This window comes from Ptychodera flava, chromosome 19 (genome assembly GCF_041260155.1).
Source record: "Ptychodera flava strain L36383 chromosome 19, AS_Pfla_20210202, whole genome shotgun sequence".
In the NCBI taxonomy this organism is placed as follows: Eukaryota; Metazoa; Hemichordata; class Enteropneusta; family Ptychoderidae; genus Ptychodera; species Ptychodera flava.
In genome coordinates this window covers 25839810-25854500 of record NC_091946.1, presented here as the reverse complement: position 1 = coordinate 25854500, position 14691 = coordinate 25839810, and the positions used below count along the sequence as shown (strand labels likewise).

Below are 14691 nucleotides of genomic sequence, written 5' to 3'. Positions count from 1 at the left end.
CCATCAAGTCAAGTTCTAATCGGTCCCTAAACAGTACGGTTTCTACCCTACAGCAGTTCGCATGTTAAATGAATGTAAATCGAGTACTGTGAGAGCTCACACATCTCGTCTCTCATAGTTCCTACACATTGTACATCTGAAGTCGGCGCTTTATTTTAACATGTTCTTTTATTCTGTTTATTTTATTTTGAATATTGCTCTTTTATTCCCTGTTTTGTGATCTCACTGTCTGTCCTTTTGATGTCGCAAAACCAAGATGTATTTCATTGTATGTGCAATAGCGTATATATATGACAATAAAATTATTATTATTATTATTATTATTACAAGTTTAGGGGCTATAAGTATTATATAGAAATCTAATAACAGTTCATTGAAGCTGTGGAAATTCTGAAAAAGAGGTGTTCGAATGCAGGCCCATCGTGGCAGTCGTGGGCGTGCACAAAATAAGGCACAGCAACTGTGGAGAGTCTATGCCATGCCAGTGTATTTGCTGCAAATATACCTTCACGCATGCGCACTCGTTTGCCAGTGTAGTCTGCCAATATGAGCATGCGCAATTGAGTTTACTGCGCGTGAATGTGTAGTCTGTACACTACGTCTCATGCTATAATCTTGTCATTGAGCTTTGCATGTTGACAGAAACTGGAATTACTGCAGAGAATACTTTTCAGGACATCACAGGGGAGTCCCTAAGGTAACAAGTGGGACGTTTAGGAAATCCTTTCAGAAAGTTCACGCCGCCTGTGGCCATTTGTGGAGTATAGGCTTAGGGTATACGTACCTGGAGCGACGGTATACAGTATTTCTACTGTACATATTGCCAGATAATATGCGATGGAATTTGCGTTTCACGTCGTTCAATCATTCAGATGGAAATGCCAGCCTTCTCCAAACTTTGAAAAAATCAGGGTGACAGACTTTGGAATGCTAACTCTTGTATAACAATGACGTAAGTTAATGAGAAGACCTTTGTATTCGAGCTCGACAACAGTTTTTGATTTGAGAACTCTCATCATGGCGGATTCACTGAAACAGTGAGTACTCAACAACTTTTTCATATGTCCATATAGCACATTTGTGCAAAAATAAGCGAGTCCACAGGCCTTTGGCGAATCAATAAATGCGTTTTTCACCAAGCTGAAAGGTTGAAAGATGCGTCCGTCACTTTGGGACGAGCTAGATAAATGCAGTCAAACCCAGCTGGGCATAGAAAATTTGTTATAGTAGAGACGATATAGTACGACCGGCCGTGCGGTGGAACTTTGCAACAAAGTTTCCATATCTGAACTGACGTACTTGAATGACAGGCACAGGGTATGATGGCCAATAAAAATGCATTCTCGTTGCATTTTGATAATAATGTATCAATCACAATGACACGGAAATTATGCCTCCTCCCAACAGAAGGGCCATGGTCTATTTTTAGCCCTGCTACAGTATATCTCAGTGCTGAAAAGGCCATATTGTTGTCATGTTGTCATTTCGACTTTTAAAATTTGCATATAACTGTGAGAGTGAAAAGGTTGTTTATAGGTCACAAAACTTTTGAATCCCACCGTCGTCCATTACACCTGTTTCCTTGGGCATTAAAGGTGTGCGAGTATACACATCAAAAGACTAGAAAATTCACTTCATGGGCAGAACCTTGTAAAATAGCCCTTTCAGGCTTTCTTGTCTGGTTAACGAAAAAAGATACCCCTGATCTAAAATATGCATGGGCTACCATGTACCAGCCAGTGTCACCGGGCTACTAACTTCAGAATATGGTTGCCCAAGTGGACTACCAGGGAAAAAAGGTTAATTTCCAGCCCTGGGCAATATTAAACATGAAACATTTAACTTGTAATATTTCCCCTTATCTTGGCCTGCTGGGTTTAAAAAAAATGTTTCAAGGTATACAGGGACCATGTTCAAATTTAGCCATTGCTACCATGGAAAGGGGAGATCTAGCTAATCATCAGAATCATAGAGTTTATGGGGTCACGCCAGGTCACACAAAAAATAATGCACCACTACATGGCCATAATTTTACTTTAGTTTAAACAATCAGAAATAATTTGTCTTCATTATTCTTCCTGGAATGAGGCAAAGAAATCAAAATAAATTATTATAAAATGAAGATTATTATACGTCGTTAATCATAAATCCATAAAATAAATAAGTACCAGTGAATTCTGTTCTAAATAAAACAAAAAAAAAACTGTGCGCTACTACTACTCTTTCTGATAAATAATGGTACATTGGGTGATAAGGGGAATTGGGTTCATAAAATTAATTTGAGATTCAAGTAGAATTAATGTAGCACATAAAATTAATTTGAAGGCATAAAATTAATTCGATGAATGCATAATAAGTTGGTACTATACTCTATAACACTTATTTGGGATGACTGCATGAAACAAAATTAAAAATGTTTGAAAAATTATTTCTGGTCTATATAAAATTAATTCAAACACACTAAAATAAACGGAAAACAAATTTTGATAACAATGGCCCCAATGTACATTATCTTAATTATTCTTCCTAGAATGAAGGCAAAGAAATTACAATTATTATTATTATTATTATTATTATTATAGAACAAACGTTAAAAGTTGTTACTTAGAAATCCATAAAATAAATAAAAAACAGTGAATTATGTTTTAACATAGACCCTTTCAAGGGTCTATTGTTTTAAATAAAAAAGCTGTGGTTCCCAAATATGTTACCATGGCAACATAAAACAAAAATGAACATTGAGTTCATGCTGTGATAAATACACTTAGGAGAGCATTTGCATAGTTACTGGGATTACTTTAAATGGAATTTTTAAAAAAAATTGAAATTTTAAAACGCAAATAGGTTACTATGGAAACACAGGGCAGTAAAAACGGATATCATATTTTGTCTTTCTAATCTAAAATAACCCTTTGGTATAATATTTCTGTTGATTAATGGATTTTTACACGGGATATTTGGTCTTTCTAACCCAAAATATCCCTTGATATAACACATTCTGTTGATTACTGGATTTTAGGTGGAATCTTTGAAAAACTGGTAATTTTTACTCCTGAATGATTGCCATGGAAACATCTCACATTAAATTAGTGTGATTTTTTTTTGGTGTGCTAACCAGAAAAACCCTTATTATCAAATTTTTCATCAATCAATAGTTCTTTAATATGAATTAGGGAAAAAGTAACATTTTTAATCCCAAACTGGTTACCATGGCAACTCGAAACATTGAAATAAGTCCGGTGTTTTGTGTTGTCTGACCCGAACTCCCCTGTAGATAATTTTCATAACAATCAAAGTAACTTTCATGGGATATTAGAAAACTGAAATTTTCAACCCCTAAAATGGTTACCATGGAAACATGGGCAGTAAAATCAATATCATATTTGGTCTTTTCGACCCAAAATACCTCTATGCTTAAATTTTCATGGAAATTGAACCTTTTATTATTCGCGTTATTATTTCTATATAATACTTATATTATTATTATTATTATATTGGTGAAATTCCAAAATCCAATTTCTGGCGAACACACCCGTTTGTTACCACCCTAGTCTAATCAAGTACATTAATATTAATAATCGAGAGTACATAAATACACAGATTTACCTATTTTTGTATTTGAAAAAAATATTCATAGTTTCCTCATAGACTCCCATGTATAGTGGATGAATATTTTCAGTGAAATTCCAAAATCAGATTTCTTGTACACATAATATGCACCTTTAACCATCATATTCTAATCAAGTACAATTATGTTAATTATTCAACGTCTGTATATGCACAAGTATAGCAAGTTTTTCATTGGAAAAAACTTATTCACAATTTTATCATAGACTCCCATGTATAGTGGATGAACATTTTTGGTGAAATTCTAAAGTCAAATTTTTTGTCCACATTCCAGTTGTAACAACCCTATTCCAATTAAGTACATTTATGTCAATTATCAAATATCTATAAATGCATAGATATAGTTTTGTATTGAAAAAGTATTACATAGTTTTCTCATACACTATCATGTATAGTGAATCAACATTATCAAAATTTTGTAAACATACGCTTCCACAAAAAATTGCCATCCACCTGTAATTTCTGTCCAATCCCTTGGAGGGGTAGTTTCAAAATTATAGCAAGTCAGAAGGGGAAATTTGAACATTAACACTTTGTGAGTTTGTAAGGAGGGTCATTTGAAAATATCTGAGAATCTTTTTGGATTCTATCCCCCCGAGGTGTTTGTGTGTGCAGCTTTACTCAGGCGATGGGGTGGGGGGGGAGGGGGGTATGAAATTTTTGTCATCTTAAAAGGGGGAGAGTCATCAATTTTTTGGTGAAATGGGTTGGGGGGTTCACTTATTTTGACTAATGCACAGGAAGAAGTTGCCGGCCTACCCCCGGCCATAATAACTGAACGCTCCCTAAACGCTCAATATTTTCATGATAAAGACTTCCGGAGACGACGTCACAACAGCAACAAGTATTTCCTGACCATGAGAAACGATGCCATGCAATTAACATTTTTTGTCAAGATCTACGGATAGTGATCTAGCAATCAGTTTCAACCTGCCAGTCACTGGTTCACCGCGCTGGCGGGAATGGTTTGTCCTAACACGCCCATACCGTATAGGTCAATCGATGACGTCATGAATGACATCTTCGGTTCTGAACGCTCTCGCAACCACGCAACACACAACACTTGCACTCCCGTTGACTTCACGCCGGGCCTTTCCGTTGCTCCGTAGTGCGGTAAACTGTACCTGCTGGCAGACGACTCGCGCTGAAATTGAAACCTCCAGTACGGTTGTGGCTCGTTTCAACACAGGGTGCAGCTGAGTAAGTTGGTGCCACGACACTTGTGCCAGCGTAGCTGAGCTCCGGATGCGAGCGTCGGTCAAGAACTGAGTGACTGCGTGCAAAAACTGCGGTGCCATTCAACAACACCGGGAAGAGTGACTGTGTCACACCGGTCGGTACAGTGAACGTCTGCTGTTGTTACTTTCACAGGTGCATAACTGCAGAGCAGTGTGCTGTATACAGGCTTGTGCTGACCCTGGCGTTCGATGAGCTACCCCGGTAGACTGTACATCAGGCTTCGCAAAACATGAGCGTAGGCAGAAGGAACAGCCTCGATTCTGCCGCTGATCTGCGCTCCTACCTCCTTCGCCGGGGATATTGGAGCCACAACAATGGAATTGTATTTCCTTCTCTCGTGAGCAGCGACAATTTGAACGCGGTGAGGAAATTTGGGGTCATGCCCGGACGGAAAGATGTTTTATTTTTCCTATCTTACCCGAAATCAGGTCAGTATATCAAATTAAAGCACATACAGATACGTATACAAACAAACCGTTAGCTAAACACTGGCGAATATCTCTTTGTATTGTAAATATTGTGTAGGACCACGGTCAGCCTGGGTCATAGTGGCCTTGTGGCGATGTACAGATAAAGCTTGCTCATCATTAGCGGGGCCCCACCACTCCCTTCACCACCCCAACAACCACACAGCCGGGGGGGGGGGGCTACGAGTCCGCAGCATGCAACAACTTTAATTGCGCGCATTCTCCTAAACTACCAGAAAAAATATTAGGTTAACGAAACGGTCCAGATCGTGTAAAGACATCAGGTGCCTACCGGCGCGGTCTCTGCCATATACGGGAATGGAACCCTGGCATGGACGTGGAAGCAAGGCCCTCATGATCTAGGGGGCACATGGAAACAGAGAAACAAACAAACGACGCGGAGACAGCAGCGAGAGTTAAGAGTATTGTTAAAAGTTGCATGTGTGACTATCTTGTGTGGTATGACGTAAGAGGCAGCGTACCTTAGGCGAGATGGGATCATCGCATCATTGTTTCCACCTTATCTGTTGATATCGCGTGGCTAATGTAGCTATTAAAGTATTTCAATTTAAATATTTCCTCTCAACATCATGCCCAAACTTTAACCGTTGTACTCGGTCTTGCAAACTGTGACTCTATTTGTAATGAATTCACCTGCTACAGAGAAAAAGTATGCCGTAGAGGGCGTATGTATTCGGAGATAAGTCCTGTTCTTTGAAGAAAATAAAAGGCTTACATTATATGCTTAGGGTATGCCAAAGCGTAGGATAGATATGAAACTTACTTAACAAGAACAGAATTTATCGTTAAGAATAAAGATGGATGCTGCAGTACTGTGCTGACTTTTCTGTGACCGTATCCATTTTCAAATTGGGTATCGTAGGTGTGAACCACAGGGATGACCAATGTGAAAACTGAATCACCGATATCTTACCTACTAAAACTTATTTTTCTCTGCTATGCCTCGAGTCTGTTTTCGTGAACCTTGAAGTATACCGAAGCAACCATAAGTTGTCCCAGTATGGCAACCCAACGTGACTTTTGACCTCAATATGGCGATGTCCTCTTTTGATTAGGATCATCCCCGGGCGACATTACGTACTTCGTTCGTTATCAGACATGCCCTGCCACTGACTGCAATGTTTGTACACTGTTGATGATGTAACAGGTTATAATTATTAAAGTCGATATTTCACACTGATATATATATAATTCAAAATATTATCCCTTAAATTGTACAGGGTCATGTTCCATTCAACGACAACAAAACTCATCTGTCGATAGATCTGGCAAATTAGTGGAAATTTTCCACACTGGGCAAAGGCTGTAGTCACGCGATCGTGTATAACAACAATTACGGCGGGTAGGGTCGTCTCAATCTGATAAAATGTCGCCCTTATCTGAATCTAATCAACAAACAGGTGCGGCCACTCCCATGACTAAACTACGTCACATCTGCAAATTAATGTGTCTGCCAACCAGAAGTAGATAAAGACAGCGATATTGTCACCGCGCATTTTAAACAAAACATCACTCCTAGCTAAAACTGAATTTTGTTCTTCTCCCAAAAACATATTGAAGCGTAGGCATTAAAAATAAAAGCATCATTTAAGATATTCAAGGTAATTTTGACAAGAGAAATCTTGCCCTGACTAAAATTCAATGGTCAGTTATAATGACTTTGGACATTGCTCTAATTCCGTGTGTTGACACTAGGCAGTGTAACTTGATAAATTAGCTCTTTCTGACAAAATGCAGGCTACAGTAGGTTATCCATGGCGACGCTCATGATCACGCACGATCTACTTCGGTTGTTGAACTTGAAAATATTATGGAAGTTAGAATTACAAGTTCGACGTGAAGTATCAATCTGACATCACCAGATTCAAGGCATTGAGAAAAAATTATGTGCATATCACAAAATCGTGGACAGTACACACGCGCAATACATACATACATACATACATACATACATACATACATACATACATACATACATACATACATACATACATACATACATACATACATACATAGTGCGGTTTACAGGTTTCCATATTACTCACATAGGAAATATGACATGTACTGTGCAATTTGAACATTTGTTATTGGAAAGTCAATGGGAAAAGAAACGTGGATGGATTCTGACACAAAAATGGAGGTACCTTCATGTTTGATAAATGCAAATGGACATGAATATGATGCTGTCAATGTACTGCAATCGGTGAATCAGTGTTCCAAATTAAACCGCTAACTTTATGGCAGCGCGAAATTGTGCACCAAAAATTGTTCGCAGAACTAGCGAAATCCAGAAATCTGTAGGCAAGGAAACTTGCGGTGAAATATTGAGCTACTTATAGCGTCAATGTGACGAAGATGGGTGCTCGTGCGGCTCACACTGATACTGAAAATCTCACGTAGATCAAAGTTATGTAACGACACTGTATGACTTAAAGTTACATAAGTGCGAGGGGATTGCTAAGTACAAGCTAAATATTCATATAATGTATTATTCGTGTTATGCATGTAACAATAACACTAATAAATGGATCATTAAACACTTAATATCAAGTAGGCCTTGATCAGATATGCCATACGACTTCCCTTCGTTCACGCAGTGCCGCGACAGTGAGCCTCGTGATCAAAGCTTGCAGCCGGGCGCGACCGTGTCATCCCGATAACGTCCATAGCTGGGACACCGTTCTTGTGTCAGTATACAGCTGAGTATAGGGGTTTTCTCGCTGTTTTTCCGACAGAGTATCGAGTCGTTCGACATCTGGAACATATCACAACTATCGGAAGTGACATAGAGTAGGGCAGATCTCTGTAAGGAGCGATGATATCGTGAGGTCATGCATAAGAGAAATATTGCTGATCTCCGAATGATTAGAAGATATCATCAAACCTTAAGCTTTGGTGACGTCACACACGTTTAGTGGTTGCACCGCTTGTTGTTTCATATGAATAGTAATTTAAAGTGAGTAAAAAACCAGATGGCAAGCTTGAAAATTTGGTCTGTATATACACGCACACACAGACATATATATACATACGCATATATATATATATATATATATATATATATATAGACATATATATACATACGCATATATAGTCATATATATAGTTAAATATTATTAGTATGTGTGTTTACATACACACATGTCTGCTCTTGTACACAGACATTTATGTCTGTGTGTCTGTGCGTGTGTGTACTCATATAGTCTGTGCTTAACGTGTTTGTACATACTACAGTGAAAGATGCTGATAACGCTTGCCATTTAATATTTTCCATTCACAATTGCAGGAACATCGTGGTTGAAATACATTACATGCCACATCGCGTTTCACGACCAGCAGCATATGATTAAAGAAGTAGATAAGATACGGGGCATCAAATCAATTTTAAGCTGCATTGAATTCAGCTCGCCAGAGACTGGTAAGCCTTTCCACCTCATCTCTCAAATATATTTCACTCAGTCCCACCGATGACCTAGCTACCAAGTGGTCGACAGTGCCATCATAACCCCGTTCAGGTCACTCGTTAGCCTCACCATGGGTACCTCCTCCATACACTCTTCTATAGGCTCTCCTGTTTCTGGTCGACGTCCATTGACAATTTTTTATCCTTTATCGACTGTAGCCCTTGACTTCTCGAGAACTATTATCCCATGGAAAGACTGATGTTTTTGAAGTTATAGCTTTCCTCAGAGTGTATTCTATCTTGCTTGACACTTTCATGCCTGACTTTCTGGTGAAGTTACGAGAGCTATACACACATATATATATATATATATATATATATATATATATATATATATATATACACTCACACACACACACTCACACACACACACACTTTAGGCTTGACTGGGACACTCCTGACACTCTGAAACAGCTTATGGGGTGTGTCGTAAGTGTTACAAGCTACCAGTGTCGTTGGAAGATTCTGTACTTTTCGTGCCTTTCTTGGCGAAAACTGATACTTTTTTGAGCATCCATGAAAAATGTCAAGAAAGCATAACCCTCCCTGCGTACAATGCCATGTCGATGACTTTCAAGGAGAGTGCCCAGACAGGCTTTTAAAGTTGTTTTTATGTCAAACATTGAAAGGAGTCTGTCCTGTATTTTATCGATTCCTTGATGAATTTTGCCCGCAGGAGAACCAAACCATGCCGAACTGTCAGAGAAGCTACGAAATCACGATCTTCCCATGGGAATGTCAACGTATCTCAGGGAAAGCATGGCACCGGAGGGACTGATACAATCTAAACACAAGGTAAATGTCATCATCGGATGTAATATGCGATTATGATGTGTAATTGCGTATCGTCGAATGAGGGTCTAAGTTATTCGAAATCGTTTTATCAAGGTTTGTCAGGAAACAAAAAGCACGATTTGCTAGTTCATCAACAGTAATTTTATATAATGCACAATTCTGGGCAGATGAATATTCCACATTGATACAGAATCATAAGCATAAAATTTCAATACCGAAACAATGCTTATTAATATAATTTGCATAAATTAATGCTAATTTCCCCGTATCTTGCACTAATAGAGCCTTAGTAATTTGTAATCATCATTCGACAGCACGGGATTTTTCTAAGCCAACTAAAGAAATACAATCATATTTAATCTGACAAGTTCCGACCTGCTATATCCGCATAAGACAAAAAACAAAAAACAAAAAAAAGTGACCCAAAGTACGCTGACCTATGGGAGGTTTGAGAGATACCTCAGAGGCGAGTAATATTTCACTTTGAATAGCTGTCGACGCCACTTGCCCCGTTCACGCACGGTTGTTGTGTATGACAGCGAGACCCGAAAAATATATCATCTAATCTTCTGGTGTCTTCCCACGTGTTTATGCTATGATATGGCGTGTGCGAACTCTTGAGAAATTTTGTCGGTAATTATACAGGGGAATGATTTAGCTGTATTGAAATAATCTAACAAATGAACAGTAGCCTGACCATATGATGTCATGAAAAAAATATTTCTAGGCCATATTGCAAAAGTTACTCCTTGTTAGGTTATCTGACGATACGTTTTAGGATGTGTCTTCCAGTAGACTTAGTTGTCAACCAGAGACGGTCTTTCTGGACGCTGCATGGGTGCAAAAGTCTCCGAGGCTATACACATCTATTTTTCAAGACACTATTTTTCATCATGACGTTGTGGTTCAGAGCAGAACAGCACCGTTTCATCAAGTTTATAAAGATTCAGTTCCAGAAATCAAGCCGTTGTATAAATAGTAATTGTTTCGTATAAACCAGTTACTCATCTCTCTCTCTCTCTCTCTCTCTCTCTCTCTCTCTCTCTCTCTCTCTCTCTCTCTCTCTCTCTCTCTCTCTCTCTCTCTCTCTCTCTCTCTCTCTACCCCAGGTAATATTTGTGGTTCGAAATCCGAAAGATGTCTGCATTGCACAGTTAAAGTCCCTCCTTTCGGAGAAAGATTTGCGAACCAGGACAGATGTAGGAAGATACGTCGATCAGTTTATCGAAGGCAATGGTGAGGGCTTTGGTAATTCATTATTCTAAACATGATATACTTGTATATCTGCTATCGCTTTAGACTGGACCCTGAAAGACACGCACGCATCTATTATCACCTTTTTATCGCTACAGCATCGATGACGCAAAACGATCATGGTTGCGATGCTTTCCGAAATGTCATCTCATGTATCTTATGACGCAATAATTGACGTAACTGAGCAATAATTGCAGTCGACACGTCAGTGCACCGTGTAGCACTCCAGAGGGTTGACTGGGTCTCGCGTGCCCTGAAAGCTCTGACTTTCGAAGTAAAGTTTAGCATGGGAAGCGCAAATAAAATACTCAGAATATTGGTGAGTTAATGAATAAGACAATTTTCTCTGTTACCCATCAGCGCTATCAACTATGACACAACCGTACACGACGTTGGCCTGACGCACAGTAATTTTCAAATATTTTACCTTGCAGTGCCGTTTGGCAGCTGGTTCGAGCACACGCTGAGTTGGTGGAAGTACAAAAATGAAAGCAACGTAATGCTGCTAACCTATGAAGAACTATTCTCGGTAAGTCGCCACAATGACTAGGCACGTCTTTTTAAATTTGTCGACGGCTGATAGACGAGGACCATAATTTTTAGTATAAAACTAGGATGAACAAATTTCGAGGATCCTGTGGATTTGTTCCCTCCATCCGTTTGGTTAAAGTTTGACGCATAATCAGCTCGTATTACAAAATTGACTGACGATCTCGTACTACCGTAATACATGTTGTGTCCCCCACGCTAATTGCAGTTGCAAAAAAGTAGTTCGATTTGAGAGATCGGCTAAAATCAATTGTTGTCGATTTTATATTAATATGTCCAGAGCTATCATTATATATGCCTGAATTAGTGTTCTTCACCATAGGCTCAGCGGTGTTGAATAGTGGCACTTAAATTTGCTTCACTGTACACCCTAATTTGTCACCAGTCGGCCATTTTGTTATTTTTTTTCAAATGTGATAAGTTCAGTACCGTCACTGACCTGTGCCTCACCCACAGGGTCCAAGTATTGGGACCAGCCCTCATTCCCCGTCCGTTTTGTGTATTCCTTGTCTCTCGATCTCACAGCAGCAGCGACCGCGTCAGCACCAAACTCGAGGATTAGATTAGCTGTTAGACCGTCTGAAAATTTGGCGCATCATGCTGCCATGCGCTGTGTTGGGTTGATGAAAGAGGGCTGTTAACTCAAAGGATAAAGAACTGATATATATTTATTTATGAAGCATGGATATTACATCCAAGTCAGAAGTGTATCCCTCTTACAGGTTGAGTGTGTAGTGGAAGTTAGTTTGAAAGCTTTCTCGTCAATTTGGGTTAGGTTAGAATACACCTATGATACACCTATCTAGAATACAGATATAATTTGAACTCTCAAACTTTTATACAATATTTTACTAGTTTTGCAGCAAAGAACAGTAGTTAACATAACAACGATTAAAGTTTATATAAGAATGTCACACTTCCTCCAGAGTGTGGGCGCGCCACTCAGCACATAACCGCCGGAAGCTAAAGGCACTGCACTTTCCGTCACGTCAGTGTTGTCACGGTCTCACTCAAGTCTCGCTGCTTTGCAGGATGGAAACTTTTAACACGGGGAAATATTAGTACGGGTTTCAAAGAGGCAAAATGTTTACACAAGTTTGACGTTTGGCTCACATATTAGATACAGTTACTTATGATTGAAATGTTATTATTAGTATTATTATAGTCATTATTGTCGTCGTCGTCGTCGTCGTTGTTGTTGTTGTTGTTTTATTACCGTTATTGTTATTTACACTTTATAATGAAACTATCGTTTGACTTGACCAAGGATCTCCAAGCCACAGTGGAGAAAATCGCCAAATTTGTCGGGATAAAGTTGTCGTCGGACTACGTAGAATATATCTGCAAGAAATGCTGCATGAACAAAATGTCCTGCAACGGCTACGATCCTGAAGAGAAACACGACGACTTCTGGGATACCATTAACGACGGTAAGTTCAATGCCACAGAGACAAGTGTATGCATACAGGCGGACGAAAAGAGACCCATACTATTTGCTTCACGGTGTGTAGCAAGCCGCACACTATATCATACTCCCAGTACACAGTTAAGGTAGAATGCGTCTCGGTTTTTTCAAAAATCGAAAACTTTATTTTTCCCTATTGTGTTAACACAGGGATGGCGGCGATTTTGAATTTCAAATCTCGGTTAATGTCAGGTGATTTGTTTCTCTTGTACCAAACTTTGCACGGTGACCCCCGATTTTTATTCTTAATTCGCTAAAAGATCGAGATTTGTTGAAAGTTTCGAGGAAAGTTTGAGCAAAGTTTAAGGCTTACTGTTTCGAGGCGCGTACTGCCTTAAAGTGATGAGAAAATGCCAAAGGCTATATACAGTGAACCAATGAATGGCTGGCAAAACTTACTTTTAAAATTTAGAGCTATATATTGACTCGATTTGCAAAGAACAATCCATAAGTTTGGCCAGGAAAAATAAAACGTTTGTTTCTCATCCTAGATATTCAAAAATGATGCGGTGACGGGTTCTTTTTACTCTCAATTTTTTTATTCTTCAATCAACACGAATGCGGAAAAACATGAAAAAACAACAACATAGGAATGCACGCAGAGATAAATGCACAACAGTGTTGATTTATTATTTTTGTATAGCAACTGTTGAACGGTTTGACTTTTAGTGCAGCAATGCACAGTTTTGACAGTGTAATATAACAGTGACATATGTGTACAGTTCTGAATGGATGTTAGTTGTTTTGTTTACGGTTCTGTTTTAGACAGCACTGTGGTTATGCACTGTCGTCGCGTATTTTTGCGTTTATTTTTTTTTCATTTCCTCATGAACAGAAAAAAAGGACGCGGCGGGTCTGAATTGACGCGCACGAGGATGAGAAACAAACTTTTTATTTTTCTTGGCCTAACACTATTTTTGCACTCTGTCGCATAATCCAGGTCCAGTTGGCGAATGGAAGGATTATTTTACCGTGTCGCAGTCTGATAAATTTGATTTGAAGTTTCGCTCAAGATTCGTCGGCACTGGTTTGGAAGAGCTAATACCAATGAACTGAAGATTAAAAGTGATTCTTGGAAGAAACACAACAACTCGAATAATTAGCACATTGATGATACGGTGAATTTAACATCCAGTCGTTTTCAACATACACTCGGACACACAGACGTATGAACGTCATGATTACCCATGATTCTATGGGGCAGCAAAACAGTGCATTATTTTGTCATGAGCAATAGAGTCGATAGATTCAGAAATCTTCTGCTGCTGCAAGGCTCAGTTCGATTTGGATACATATTTTTATCATGTTCAGCTATGAATGGTGGGTACATGTATGTCGTCATTACCACAACTAACTGATGGCACACACCTCGCAGCTCCGCTTTTGTATGAACATCGATATCAAGCATTTTGGTCGGGATTTCATACTCGCGCATAGGTAGCGTGTGTGTTATTGTCAGTTTTACGCAACAATAAATTCTTGTACCCGCCAATTGTCAACAGCTCAGCACTGTATCGATCTGATAAACACCTCACATGACTCCATATACTGACACTATATGTAAACAGGCTTAAAATATTGAATGAATCCTTTTTTCATAGCCTGACGAATGATTGATTGATTCCGGCAACTGTATGTATCTGTCCTCAATCTCTAAAACTTTCTTTCTCTTGATTATGGTCGATAGGTCGCAGCCTAAAATTTTACTGGCCATTTCCTTGCCGTTCAGTATTAGAGAACCAACAGCATAGAATCTTGACGTCATCGGTGACTCCATTGCCCTCTTTTAACTTACCAAGCAGAATGTGCCT

General features: G+C 39.0%; 1 protein-coding gene across 2 annotated transcripts; it reads left to right on the top strand.

Annotated features, from left to right (window-relative positions):
* Positions 1–4658: 4658 nt before the first annotated feature.
* LOC139119077 (3-beta-hydroxysteroid sulfotransferase-like) lies at positions 4659–14486 on the top strand. Of its 2 annotated transcripts, none has more exons than XM_070682702.1 (7): positions 4659–5294; positions 8641–8772; positions 9494–9612; positions 10722–10848; positions 11301–11395; positions 12683–12845; positions 13821–14486. In XM_070682702.1, exons 1-7 carry the CDS (start codon positions 5096–5098, stop codon positions 13934–13936), a joined length of 951 nt encoding a protein of 316 aa, XP_070538803.1. In that variant the 5' UTR covers positions 4659–5095; the 3' UTR covers positions 13937–14486. The 2 variants fall into 2 exon arrangements, with proteins under 2 accessions (XP_070538803.1, XP_070538804.1); XM_070682703.1 differs by lacking the exon at positions 4659–5294 and adding an exon at positions 8287–8310.
* The last annotated feature ends 205 nt before the right edge of the window (positions 14487–14691 follow it).

Coding starts and splice junctions, on each gene's coding strand:
- LOC139119077 (XM_070682702.1), top strand. CDS start 5,096: ATGAGCGTAGGCAGAAGGAACAGCCTCGATTCTGCCGCTGATCTGCGC. Junction 9,613..10,721: donor TGATACAATCTAAACACAAG/GTAAATGTCATC, acceptor TCTCTACCCCAG/GTAATATTTGTGGTTCGAAA. Junction 10,849..11,300: donor TCAGTTTATCGAAGGCAATG/GTGAGGGCTTTG, acceptor TTTACCTTGCAG/TGCCGTTTGGCAGCTGGTTC.